Here is a 14,000-nt window from a genome sequence, read left to right as displayed (position 1 = left end):
ACACCGAAAAAGCACTTCATGCAAGACACAGGTAAACTTCTCATTAAAAATTTGTATGGCAATACAGACAAATGTTTTAGATTAGGAGAAGGGTTCTTCAGAGTACATATTAGATTAGTATTGAAAAAATAATTTTATTGATTTTTCTTTAGTCTTTGATTCAAGTTCTGATTATTTTTAATATATTTCTACAGAAAAGATTCATACAGAATATAAGGAGACAGCAAAAAATAGATTGTTAACATGAAACATTAAAAGGTACTATATGCTGGGCTACTGAACAGCTTTTTTGCGGAAGCCAATGTAAAAGTCGGCGTGCCTTACAGAGAGCACACTTTGTAGTGAACAACTGCTCTAGGCAATAACATCCTGTTATTCTTCTGTTCCAGTTAGATAGGTCAAGAATCAACGACCATTAAATTTAGCCAAGAAAGAAGCATCAAAGGATGTTACAACTACAAAACAGTGCAGTAGCAACACCTTCAAAGATTTTGGTAATATCTGAAATTATACGTTACGGTTTTCTTAAGTTTCATAGCATGTCTGCATAAAGTGCACAGACAAAAAGAGAACAGAAGACACTGCTTCAAGAACATACAGATAAGGCAAGCTGAAATAAACGTACCAACAATTTGCAAGTTGACAACTGAAACCAGTATACAGCCTGGCCTAGCGACACGGCATCAAAAGAAAGGGATAGTGGAGGGGCTGAATGTGTTGTACAGAGCACACAGGGATCCCTCCCGTCCCGTGTACCGAGGTCTGCAAATTGCAGAGGAAAAGAGCTGATCAACTACTACACGGGGTTCTGCAGTGCACATCTGCAGACTGCTCACCTCACTGATGAGCAGCTGGAAACAGCAAGAAGAGGCAGGACACTTGCATGGGTTGAAAGGCACTAAAGCCCACGGACCCCAATATAGAATAAGTGCTAGCACTAAATACAGACACCACAGATATAGTTTGTTTTGTAACAGGCATCTCACATCTGAGAGCCATCTTACTCGAGGTACTCAGTTTTACTGTACTGTTACCTTGTATTCCAAGCACAAACTGATACAAGGACATCATCACAGGCTCTGAAGCCTAGGAGCAGCTGGGAAACAAGGCTGAAAACAAGTGATAGCTACAGCAAATACATGTTTGTGTTGAATGGATAGCTTCTTTCTGCTATTTTAGTAGGTGACGCTGCTGTTTCTACATGCTAAAAAGAAACAAGCAAAAAGAAAACACACACATCTCAGCAAGGGTCCCAGTCTGCTTCTCCCATCCCAGTGCACTTTGCTTATTTCATGTTTCAGTTAAAGGTTTTGTCTGTTTTTTAAGCCTTGAGATCATTAGTGACCATAAGAAGTTACGCTAGCGTTTCACACCAAAAACAAATTCCTTAATTGCATTTCTTGAGCGATAAGCCATCTGTTCAACTCAAACAGCATCTGCGTTATTACATTATCTGCATTGAGGTTAGCACAGAATATTTTCCCTTAAGCAGCGCAGGAGAAGAGACTGATGCTTGTCACCTTGCAGGTGAGGCAGACTTGCAATGTGTGTGTTAGGTGACCTGTGCAGACCGCTAGCTCGCTTAGCACCACCAGCCCGTTTCACCAGGAGGCGGGAAGCAGGCAAGACTTACGACACAGCCGGACCTTCCGTCTTTAAAGAAATTCTCTCCAGGCAAGCCAGGCAAGTTTTCGACTCAGGAACATTCCTGTTGCAGAACTACAGCAATCAATCTGATAAACACAAGGTCCTTGACTTCCATCTGCTGGTTGCAGTCCAGCCTCACTAACGCACCGAGAGCCTGGACGTGGTTGTGCCACAGAACATTTCGTGTTCACCTGTAAGGAAGCCTCATCCTTCCCCAAATGCCCGATGTTGCTATAGATTGTATTTAATGCCTCCACTTCTGAATTAAGGAAAAACTCAAGAAGACCACTAATGCAGTTAAAAGTCTGGCAGCATATTTTTAAGCTAACTTTTTTCTTCCCTTTTTATTAAAAGACAAAAAATCACTCTTCAACAAGCACAACCCCATATCTACAACAGTCACACCTGGCATTTTTTAGATCACCCTGAAGAAAAAGGCTTAAACACACAAGAACAACTCCGTAAGATAGCTTATTGAAATCACCAGATCTACACAAATTATATTTAAAAAAAAAAAGACAAACCCATCACTGTTTCTGTAAGTGTCTCAGCTACACCACATACATACACTGGATTTTTGTCAACTGTTTTTTTCTGCCTTGCAGAAGGTAGGTAAAGCCTTCACAACCTGTAGCTTCTGAGCATTTCTGGAGCTGGGATGCGTGCCTGCTGTTTGTGTTTGGGTGCCCCACAGCAGCACAGGCAGAGGGAGCAGGCAGCAGCACAGAGGTGTTGGGGAGGCCACAGGGTGTGAACCCAAACAGAAGTACTAAGACTGTCTCCAGCCTAGACGGTAACGAGCCAGGCATAATTACTGTTCTCATCAGAAGTAACCCAAAGGAAGAATAGGCCCCGCCAGCCTCCAAACAGCATCTGTCAGAGTTCTGGTTGTCAGCATCATCTCTACTTCAGCACTATGAGAAGGGCTCTGGTGGAAGGCACGCAGAAATGGAGAAGACAAACCATAAGTCCCAGACATTCAGTTCACCAGCAGCAAGCTAAGTAGTCATTAAAAAACTGGTCCAGTAGTATATTCTGAAGGAACAGAAGAGTATATCTGAAGTTTTCCAGAGCAGAATGCCATATGCATCTGCAAAACCTTCCACGACCTGCAGAAAACCAGACCGCTCATTCTGCAGGGGGCAGCTCTCCAGTGACTGCTAAAATGGTGAGTACGTCAGGCACGATGTCTCCCTGCCTCTAAGCTCCCACTACAATTCCCTCTCTAACTAAAAAATGCAATTCCCTCTGTAACTACAGCATTAACAGAACAGCAGCTGAGATTCCAACTAGTCTTGCTCCAATTTTTGAAAAACCACTTGACAACTGCTGTTCAAAATGCTGTATTTATTACAGCAGCCAGTTGCCATCACTGACTAACCAAAAGCTGGTTTCACTAACTGAAAGCAAGTGGTGCAGCGTTAGGAAATGCTAGATCCCAGTGTTTCCTCTACACAAATCCAAGCCTGAATAACCTGGAGGTTTTGTGTTAGGAAGTCCCTCAGCCAAAGGAAACCACTGTAGTGAAGGACACCCTACCTCAACGAGCACATTTAAGAGCTCCAGCGAAGTCGCCACTACTATGACAAAGAAAAGCAGCAGCAGCAGCTGTGTCAGTCAGCTCCCACAGGTCTGAAGCAACGCTTGGAGCATCCCGATCACACAGGCACAGGCACCCACCTCATGGGTAAGCCAAAGGCTGCAGCAGGTGGTACGAGCACCGCAAGAGGCCTGACCTGGTGGCAGGAAGCTCATCAGGGCACTGCTTTCCTCTTCTGGAAAAGGTTAACAAGATTACAGAAAGCCATCGTTTAACTGTTCTTAAAGCTCTTTATTTTCCCACACTGAGACCTGCTGTAGTAGGAAGTGCAATTTGTTCAATTTGCCTTTTTTCTATATACTACACCTGCAATGTAAAACAGTTCAAAAAAAAAAGTCGACACTTGATTAGCGTTCACTTTTCTTCTAATACTGTTCCTACATTAGATCCATTTTATCCCGTTACTGCATATCAATCCTGTTAGAACTTTTGATAACAGAATCAAACTGTGGGTTTCTTTCTGAGACACCTTACCAAGTAAACAAAGTTGATGTTGTTCAAAACTATTCCGTATTTTCTCCTTTCCTCATTTTTTGGCACATGACCCCAGACCTCACTTCCCACACAGCACTAAGACCCTGCTGTGCACACAGAATTAGTAGTTTTTACCACAGACTTTTCTGGTGCTGATTATTTCAGTATCCACGCAAATTGCAAGAAGTCCTGTGGGTGACAGAAGGATGTTATACCCATTTTATAGATAAACAACTGAACCGGAGAAGTTAAGGACTGTACCTGCTAGATGCTGGCACTGACCCGAACACAGCACATCCCATAACCAGCTGGACACCAAATAACCTCAACTACAGCTCCCTTCCGAGCCCAGCCCCTTCGCTATCACGTTGTTTGTGCCAGCAACATCACGCTAGCGATGCTGTGTGTTAAGTCCAAGTGACTAACACGCCGTTAACCAGTAAATTAGCCATAAATGAATAAACTCGGTGGGTGAGGGAAGCGAAGGCAACTCGCGCTGTCACGCTGCGGGGTCAGCCGAGCCTGCTCCCCCCTGCCAGCACCGCGGCCACCTCACCCCGTCACCCTGTGCAGCAGCTGCAAGCAGCGCGGCTCCGCAGGTAGCAGCTCCTCTTTTACCACACAAGTTTGATTCACGCCCCAGCCGAGCCCTTCCTGCGCCGTTTGCTTGCAGCGTGCTCCGGAGCCGAGCGGGGGGAGCCCCCGCGGCACGGCCCAGACCCGAGCGGGTCCCTGCGCACACAAAGGGCCCAAATTTCCCCCATCTGCGCCCTGAAGCAGCTCGGCCACGCGGAATTCCGGCCCAAGCCGAGCCCCACGGCCTCCCACCCGCCCCGCGACCCCCGCCTCCCGCAGCCCGGCCTGCAGCAGGCACGGGGGCGCTTCCCGAGCCCCCCTTTGTTGGGCTGCGGACCCACAAAGCCGCCCGGAGCCCAAGTTGCGCCGCCCCCGAGCCGCAACAAGTGGCCGCAGGGCCGCTCCCCGCCCCCCCTCGGCACCCCCCGGCCCGCAGGAAGCCCCCCCCCAGCCCCCGGCCGGGCGCGGCCCCGCGGCGCGCCCCCGCGCCCCCCCCGCTCACCTCGGGGCCCGGCAGCCCCAGCACCTCCGCGCCTGAGGCCGCCATGGCCGCGCGCGCGCTCCCGCCGCCGCCGCCCCCGGCCCCGGCCCGCCCCCGCCCGCCGCAGCACGAGAGCGCGCGCGCGCCCCCGCTGCCCCCCGCCCCATTCTCTCTCCCCGCGCCCTCCCCGCCCGCCCGCGATTGGCGGAGGAGGCCCCGCGGCCCCGCCCACCCCGCGCAGGGCCCCGCTCTGATTGGCTCGGCCCCGCTCCGCGGCCCGCCCGGAGACGAGCGGCGCGCGGGAGGCCTCAGGGGGCGCGCGGGGCGGGGCGGGGCGGGGCGGGGCGGGGCGGGGGGGGCGGTGCCGCTTCCCTCAGGGCGGCCGCGCCGGGTCCCGGTGCCCTCAGGGAGGAGGGGCCGTGAGGGTAAAAGCCGCCCTGTTCCCAGCAACCGGCCCCTGAGCCCCGCTTCGCAGCGCACACGGGCTCTCTGCGCCTCAGGGAGCCCGCCCTGGGGCTCCTGGCCGCAGCCCTTGGTGTCCAGGGCGCCTCTGAGAGCCGTTAAACGCCCGGAGGGGCTGAGGGGGAAACGGCCGCGGTGCTGAGGGGACCCCGCGCGCCAGGAGCAGGAAGGAAGCCTGCGGTGTGCACGGAGCTGGGCTGACGGCTGCTGGGCCGGAGGAGCAATAGGGATAACGTGTGCCAGCTGGGTCCCAGGCCAAAGCAGGGGGTTGTGAGGAATCACAGAATCACAGAATTTCTAGGTTGGAAGAGACCTCAAGATCATCGAGTCCAACCTCTGACCTAACACTAACAGTCCCCACTAAACCATATCCCTAAGCTCTACATCTAAACGTCTTTTAAAGACCTCCAGGGATGGTGACTCCGCCACCTCCCTGGGCAGCCTGTTCCAGTGCCTAACAACCCTTTCGGTAAAGAAGTTCTTCCTAATATCCAACCTAAAGGGGCCCTCCGAGAAAAATTTGCCTCCAGCCTGAGCTACTTGCAGGTGGTAGCGGTGTGTCAGTCAGGGAGTGCGTCGACGCTTCTGTCAAGGGCTTGAGGTCAGTCCCAGATCCCTACAGATACCTCAGGTACCACAGTCCCACCCGTTCCCATCTGAAGGACCGGCTTTCCCCGTACGTCTGCCAAGGGCCTGAATTCATCCTGCCTTTAGCCCGCAAATCACCCAGGAGTCCCAGCCCACCGGCTGTCCCAAGCAGCAGAAGAGCTGTGGTGTAAGAAACCTGTAAGTAAAGTAGGTGGTTTGGGCTGAGCTCCGTAGCTGTGAGCCTGTCTGCAAGCCAAACTCCTCCAAGTGCTGAACAGCCTGCGGCAGCAGAGAGTTTAACTTCATTTTAGGGTGAATGTGTGGAAAATCATGTGCATTGCTAAAAAAAAAATGGGCAAATGTGGCAGGGAAAAATGTTGGCAGGGAAACAATTTCTTTCATCATCTCTCAGCTCATCCAGCCGGCCCATCATGACCTGCATGACCAAGTTCTCTCATCCTTGGATGAGAAATCCCACCTTTTCCAAAGCAAACACAGACAGGCTCAGCTCGTTGGACTATGCCCCGAGCAGACTGACAAAATCTTGGTAAGTAACACTTCCCGAAACTTCCCAGGCCTGTGCCAGTTATCACATACACTCCTGCTCTCCTCCCAGGGCTAGCAGGAAGCTCTGAGCAAACATAATCTCGACAAGAGCTAGACCTCCCAGGATGTTTGTTCTTCCACCAGCGAACCTATGCTCTCTTTTTGATTGCTCCCTTGCAGCCCGACAGCTGCTGCATGTTATGGGGATGGGACAAGCCCTGAGCAGCTCATGGGCAAGCTCGTGCAGGGTTTGCACGTCCCATTCCACAGAGTCATCACTCTGATAGATTGTCTGGAGATAGGAAGTTCTCATCTCTAATTAGTCGGCTGTAGAGGATATATAGTCATTGGCCCTGTGGTCAGTTGCACCCCATGTCTTCTGTTTAAAACCTTAGCTACAGTAATATTCAGGAAACAAGGCATTTCATGCATCAGTTACTTTCTGCAAAAGCTTAATGCACCAATCATCAAAAGAAAGTTAGTTGTCTTCTCTAATGGTGTGATGGTTTTACCCAGCTGGGCAGCTGAGTTCCACCACAGCTGTTCTCTCACTTCCCCTCCTTGAAAGAAAAGGGGGAGAAAATACAACGGAAAGGGCTCAAGGGTTGAGATAAGGACAGAGACATCAATATGCTAAGTTAAGGTCTATGTACATTTTCACTGTGGTCAAGAACTATCTTCAATATTCCAGCAAGACATCAAGCAGTTCACTCAAAATAGAGGAATTTTAATTTAAACTATCTTTTACTTAAAAACATGGGAAAATAAACCACAATCTGTTTGTTAACAAACATTCAGTTCTTATATAAGATACATACCTCCAGCATTTAATATTTTATGGTCTTATGCAATTACAGACAAATAGGAAAATAACTCTTCTGAGAGATTTTCCTTTTCTTTCTGCAGATAATTGATGGTCAGCTGCACAGAATTACCTGCATTTGGATCATCTAAGTGCAATTGAACTCTTTAACTGCATATCAAGACCATTAAAAACATATGAATATTTAATCTCATTACTCTGTCCCAGTGGTGTGTTCTCATCTGGTAACAGAGAAATTTGACTTCCCTTGCCATCTACATTAACCTCCTCTGACGTGAAATATCAAAAAAAAACAAAACAAAACAAAAAAACATTTTAAAAATATTTTCCGTCTCTTGGATGATGGCATCCAACCTGACAGGCTTAATTTATGGTCAAGTTTCTATATTGATTTACAATATTTAGTTTACTTCTTTCTTTATAGTAGATGTGTTTATGAACTGAAGAGAATCCATACATTCTAGTACTGAACTGCTTTGAAAAAAAACAAAAAGCAATCATTAAGGAGGAAATAATGTTGGAAAAGAAGATTTGTTTCAGATTTCCAAAGGGTTATCATAATAAAATAATATTTAGTTTAATAATATATATAAACCATGATCATGGTTAAATTACCAGTAGGACATTAAGTGACATCAAAGTATGTCCAATATTAATAGGATACAGTTTTGCTGTAGAGGATTTTAAGTTAAATCAGATAAATTATCTTCATTGTTCATGCTTTTAAACCAAAGGAATTAGAAGTAGTTTTAACTGCAGTTACAACACAAATCAGCCCGATGCAAATAACACACGTATAGATTTTTATCCTATTATCTTTCGTTCTACTGAGTCATGCAATAGGAAATGGTACCAAGATCCACTCATGGCATCACAGTGACAGGTAAATGGAAGACTACATGCAAGAGGGAATTAACAGAAAATATATATATTGTTAGTGAGTCATTGCTCTGACTAAGATAAGTAAATACCTATTGATAGCCTTGTAGTCTCAATTTCTCTACTACAGTGACAATGACTCACTAACAAGACTAATGTCAGAGAGAGTTAAGAGCCCAAGACTTCGCACTCTTCCTGGCTACACAGTTAAGTGTGAATACATACCAGCTCCTGGCACTTGGTACTAGATTTCAAACACCATGATGCAACACTGATACAAAGATGAAAGCTTAAATTTTGGAAGAAAGAATTTCAGCCTGGTAAAAGTGACCCTAGATTGACTATTGTCTGAGTTGCATTTTACCTAGACTGTTATTAACCCCTCTCAGGTTTTCCCAGTCCCTAACTGGTCCTTTTTCATTCTCATTTCTCCTAAGTCACTACTTCTGCTTTCTTCAACTTACCTTTCTTTCCCTTAAAAGCAACACGTCTTCTGTTTGGATGCTTGTTGCTTTGTGCATTGCACGGTGCCACGGCACTGCCTCCAGCTGCCTGGAACCCAGCAGTCCCTTCTGTCCAGGCTGAGGGGCAGCAAGGTATGAGCAGCACCCTGGGACAGTCCCCAGCTCCAGGCTGGGCCTCAGTAGAAAACAAAGACGATTGCATTGCTTGGGTAGTTTCTGCCCTTTTGCTAACAGGGGCCCAGCAGAGGCACTGAACTTGCGCTGACTGCAGATGGAAGAGACCAAGATAAGGGCTTTTAGCGGTAGTTCAAGGAATGAAGGCAATTTTCCCAAAAGTAGCAATCCAAGCACCTCAGGGCCTAGATACCAGACCAAGACTAAAGCTAGGATGAAGATGTACAAAATCACTTCAGGATTCCCCAAATACAACAAGCGTGTGAAGCATTTGCATGCCTCATACACATTAACAGTATGGGGCCACCCGTCTGGGCACCTTTTGCTGCACAGGAAGAACTTTTCCTGACTTGCATTGTCACTGCTGGGCCAACCTTCAGTGAAATGGCCAACTGCAAATGGCCACAGCTATTACAAGAAAAAATATAGCTCCACCCCCTGTGTTTTCCTCCCTCTCAACCCATTTTGGGTTCTTATTCCCAAGGACCAGATGTGAACCAGAAATTCCCCACTCAAGTATCTCCTTTTCAGGGCCGCCTGCACACCAAATTTAACACCAGCAGCAAGCACTCTCCACACACTGCTCCCTAAGTGTGGGCCCATGTTCCCGAGACACTAACACCTGCTCCAGGCCAGCTCCTTCTGTCACCCCCCACGGAGATCCCCATCCCCTGGGAAAGCTGCTGAAATCTCCAGCTCTCACTGGGGGGGGCTATGAGAAGGGGAAGATGTACAGTAAGAAACATTTTTCCTAATTTCTGTGACTAGTATAACAGTTTACAAGCAATTTTAGAAATCTCTCTAGATTGATGAGCAAACCTGCATAGTAAGAAGAGCAACTATGGTGGAGGTGGGAAGTCATACTCATCTTGTGCATATGCATTTGAATGAAGCAGTAAACACTTGTCTGAATCACCATCACTCAGATGTCATTTTTCTCTCTCTATTTTCAGCTTGAGGGGGAGGAGAGCTGCCAGAACAGAAACCGGAGGTGCTGAGCTCCAGTCAACTGCTGTCACTGTTCCCAGCTTAATTCACCGCCAGTGATCCCATGGTTAACACAGTCTTTGTGGATATTTTTGCTAGCAGCTCAACCCTTCATAATGTCACAGAAGTAAGATCTTTCCAGAGATTACGTATTTGGACTTCTCTTCTTCAGACATCTTAAGATTATCATTCTCCATATGTGTTTGAAGTAGTACATATTGGATGCTCTTTGCTAGTGCCTGAAACATTGCTAAGACTACAAGAAGCTACTGCTCTGACTGGGTGGGTAACTGAGCAGCATTTATGCATTCCTATCTTTACTTCTCTCTCTGCGTAAATTTTTCTTTCCACGAGTAATCCTAGTCAGAGTAGATTTTATTTTAGTTATTCCATTTGCTCAAGAACCTCTGAATGGGGGCCTCTTGGACACAGGAGCTTTGTCTCCCCTCTATCCACACGTACATAGGAGGAGAGATTGGATGTTCAAAGCAGTGTGTAACGGAAACAAGTAGCAGTTTGTTCTGGTCAGAAATAATCATTGCTTATGCAAAGCGTTTTGAACAGTGCATTTCAGAATGCATTCCACTTCTTGTCTCACGGCAAGGAGGAACTGGGCTTTACTCTCTGGGGTCTGATTATCACTGCCCTTGGAACACAGCTCTCCTGTTGCAGTACTGATACGGAGCAGGTGCTTTGAAGACTCAGGGATACTTTTGTTGGAGAAAGCAGATGAGTGAGTCCTAATCAGTTAGTTTACAATTATATACATTTATAGATCTGTGTGTATCCATCCATACTGAAAAACAAAAACAAAAACAAACCAAGGATATTTGAGAAGAGGGAGCCCAATAGCTCTGTAAAGTAAGCGTGAAAGAAAGCCCAAAGTTGTAGAGATGAGTAGGTCACCTCCCCAAAGAAGCCTGCAGTGACCACTTCCCTTCTTTCAGTGCTCAGACTCATTTCCACCCTAGCTTTTCCAGTACAGTTTTAAAGTTGGGGTTGAAAAAAAAAATGCACATAAAATAGAATTCATTCCAGATCAATAGCATACTGCAAATTAAAAACATTTGAAAGAGCAGCTTGAAGTCCACTGAAAATATGACTCTAATGGACATCATCTGATCAGCTGGTATGGGCAGGCAAAGTTTCAAATGATACATAATTTACAATAGTCCATAAAAAAGCAGCAGTTTATTAAAGGAAGATGACAATGGAGGAAAGATGAACCACGGGGGCAAAAATAGAACCTTTTAATAATTGCAGAGATGAGGCATTACCAGATTTAGAAAACAGGTAGGCAGGCCGAGGGAGAATAGACGACAAAGCAATTGGTGAATAGATATGTAAATGTTCCAAGGCAACCATCTTGAGTATTGACATCACCAGTAGGATATCTCCTGCATATTCAAAGCATGTAGCAGAAATGTTATGACCTATCAAGAACTATAACCACTGGGTTATAAAATTCTGCATTATATCAAGGTAGTCTTGTATTTTGAGTATTTAAACACTGAATAATTGCAGTCTTTTCAGCACTATACATTTTCTAAGCAAACTTCTCATGTGCTCTGTTCACTTTTGACTGAACTGACTTTTGACTGAACTGAATCAGCTTTGCTTAGTTTATATTTTACCTTTTTTTTAGCTAACAGATTTGCAATTGTATTAGTCAATGTCAATTAGGTAGCAGGAGGTGCTGGTTTGTTATGTTAGCAATGGCAGAGGTACTGTGAAGTATTGTTTAAAATGCTATTTGTTAGAGCTAGCACTATGAAGAAAGCGAGGACAGCACAGATCGGTCTACATACTTTCAGATGCTGTGAAGACCAAACTATGCTATGAACATGCCTCCAATTCACATAGAGCGCGCTGTGCAGACACTGTCTGTTGAAAACTTACCCCATTTTGGTCACTTGGGCTATTAAAAAAAAAATCTTAAAAGAAAACAACCCTGTTCATCATTTCTACTGTCAAGCAGAAAGGATGTTCACATGAGAAGTTGCTGCACTTTAAATAAAGACAAAGACACACAGACAGTGTAATCACCAATACCACGTGGGAGCTGCAGGCAGGCCCCTCTATTACAATTACCTTGCCAAATTTCCCCTGCAACCAGGGGTTATGTGCAGAACACAGGCATGAATCCAAGCTGTGCAGACAGCACGCTGCACCTATTCAGATTAAGTGCTGAGTGTTATGTGTAGCACTAACTCCTCGTTGTGCAGCAGTCTTCACATCAGGATCGCGACAGGTAACTATTGGAAACACCACGCAGGTCAACAACGTATACACCACTAGAACGGTAAGTTTCCTTGCACTTCCGTGTAAGCATTGTTTAGAAACGTCTTAAGCATCATCAGGTCACTGCTGATTTCTTAAGTCTGAAATTGGTTTTCAGTTATTACACAATTTCTAAGTCTCACTATGCATTCATCATGTGCTTCATCTCTTTATCCAGGCTTAACTCACTCATTTTTAACAGGGGGGAAGAGGGCAGCCAAGATCCAAGTATTGATTATTTCCGTCTTATCCATCACATGAAGCTTAAATAATTAAAAGCTTGCTGGCAATTGAATTGATGATCATCAAATATTGTGCTTAAGCTTCGTCTGACTGAGAGCAGCCATGCTTCAATGCCAGATTCAGTTAGATTTCCTCAGCTCTCCAATTTGATACACAAACTAATGGAGCTAGGTTGAAAGGAAGGTCACCTAGTCCCAGACCCTGCTCCAATCTACTACTGTGTCAAGGTTGGGCATCCAGTTACCAGGTCTGGGAGAGCAGCATTTGTGGAGGTGGTTTTATTCTGCAACCACCTTGTAACGCAGGGCTTCTTTTTCTGGAGAAGGTGATGTTACCGAGTCCCAGAGTCACTGTATAGACTACATGAACCACTGGCTAATGCAGCAGTCCTTATCATCCTAGAGGACAAATTCTGTTTACTAGAATGCCAGCTGCATTCACAGATGCAGATTGGGATTTCTGGAGATGTGGAAATACTTCCAAGCAGTGGTTTTTGGTGGTGGTGGTGGTTTTTATTTTTTTATACAATTTACTCTGGATGTCTTGGTTAAACACCAACATCTAGTCATTTCTATTCCATTTCCATGCACAGCTTTGTTTGCTCTTATGATTAAAACTTCAGATGATCTACCAAATGTTTAAAAAAAAAAAAAAAAAAGGCTTTTGTATCTCCTACACTATTTTCCACTCCATTCCTTGGCAAATTTTAGTTTGCACTTTTTTTTATGACTGTGGAACATGGTTAAAGAGTGTCAGCATATTGTTTGCAATAGTGGAAAATGTTTTTTTGGGGGGAATGTTAATTTAGAACCCAATGAGATGTATTAATAGTATCCCCTCTGGTGTTATAGTAAAATTCATCTTTCTGACGCTTCTTCATTCATGCTGCTTCATTTACATCTCCCTGACGATTCTCTGTTGTGGACTGAACTAAGTTACTTTTGCTACCATCAAATCTGCCACCTGCCAACTCATGTGACTACTTCCATAGTCCAGGATGGAGTCTGTGCCATCTTTTGGGCATCAAAACCTAAGTATCTATCCCCATGTTCATTTTCTCATCGCCAGCTTTTACTCCATGGCAGTACTTCTCTGTTGTATTTACGTAGGCTATGCTGGCAGCATTGCTTGCTTTTATAACACGAGTAAAGGACTCCATACATCAGAACAGCATATTTTTCCACTACGGCGAGTCATGATGGATCATAACAGTGTCTTGTAAGACTGCTTTACCAGTATAGAAAAGTGAAACCAGCCAAGCACTGCCACTGCAGATGACTCTAGCGGCACCACTCTGTTGTAGGACGGCAGCAAAATCCACCACCCAGACACAAATCTAATACTTGGACCTGAATCCACACTGAGATTCCTGTAGCACTGAGAAACTGCACAAGGCAACTGGCACAACTATCACCACCATGTTCTGAAGTACAGCCTCAGACAACAATATTTTCACGTCTGGTGGTATATTTGACCTGTCCGTTTCAACCTCTTTTTTCCCTCCAAATAGTATTGTCACACAAGAAATTTCCACATTAAAAAGGGATAACAGCAGAATTGGCACATAAATTCTGCAAATTCTCTCAACAGATTACTCTGACAGCACAAACTACTCAAGGTTTCCAAGGCAGGAAGATTCACCTTCATGCACAGCTTGCAGTGTAAGCCTGGGCTCAGCACCTGCAGCCAGTCAGTACAACCACACAGCTGTGATGTCTTCACACAAACTAGGATGCTCTGTATCTTAGGCCCGCCTTAACATACACATGAAGAAAA

General features: G+C 45.7%; 1 protein-coding gene across 1 annotated transcript in view; it reads right to left on the bottom strand.

The window, feature by feature from the left end:
- NEDD4 (NEDD4 E3 ubiquitin protein ligase) overlaps positions 1–4,922 on the bottom strand; it is a 54,954-nt gene extending 50,032 nt beyond the window's left edge. Inside the window, exon 1 of the mRNA XM_068695416.1 lies at positions 4,800–4,922. Coding sequence (XP_068551517.1) covers positions 4,800–4,844 — 45 coding nt within the window. The 5' untranslated portion in view covers positions 4,845–4,922. The remainder of the gene's footprint in view (positions 1–4,799) is intronic.
- Positions 4,923–14,000: the final 9,078 nt, after the last annotated feature.

This window comes from Anas acuta, chromosome 12, assembly GCF_963932015.1.
Source record: "Anas acuta chromosome 12, bAnaAcu1.1, whole genome shotgun sequence".
In the NCBI taxonomy this organism is placed as follows: domain Eukaryota; kingdom Metazoa; phylum Chordata; class Aves; order Anseriformes; family Anatidae; genus Anas; species Anas acuta.
The sequence above is the reverse complement of the archived record's forward strand: the minus strand, read 5'-3'. Positions and strand labels throughout refer to the sequence as shown.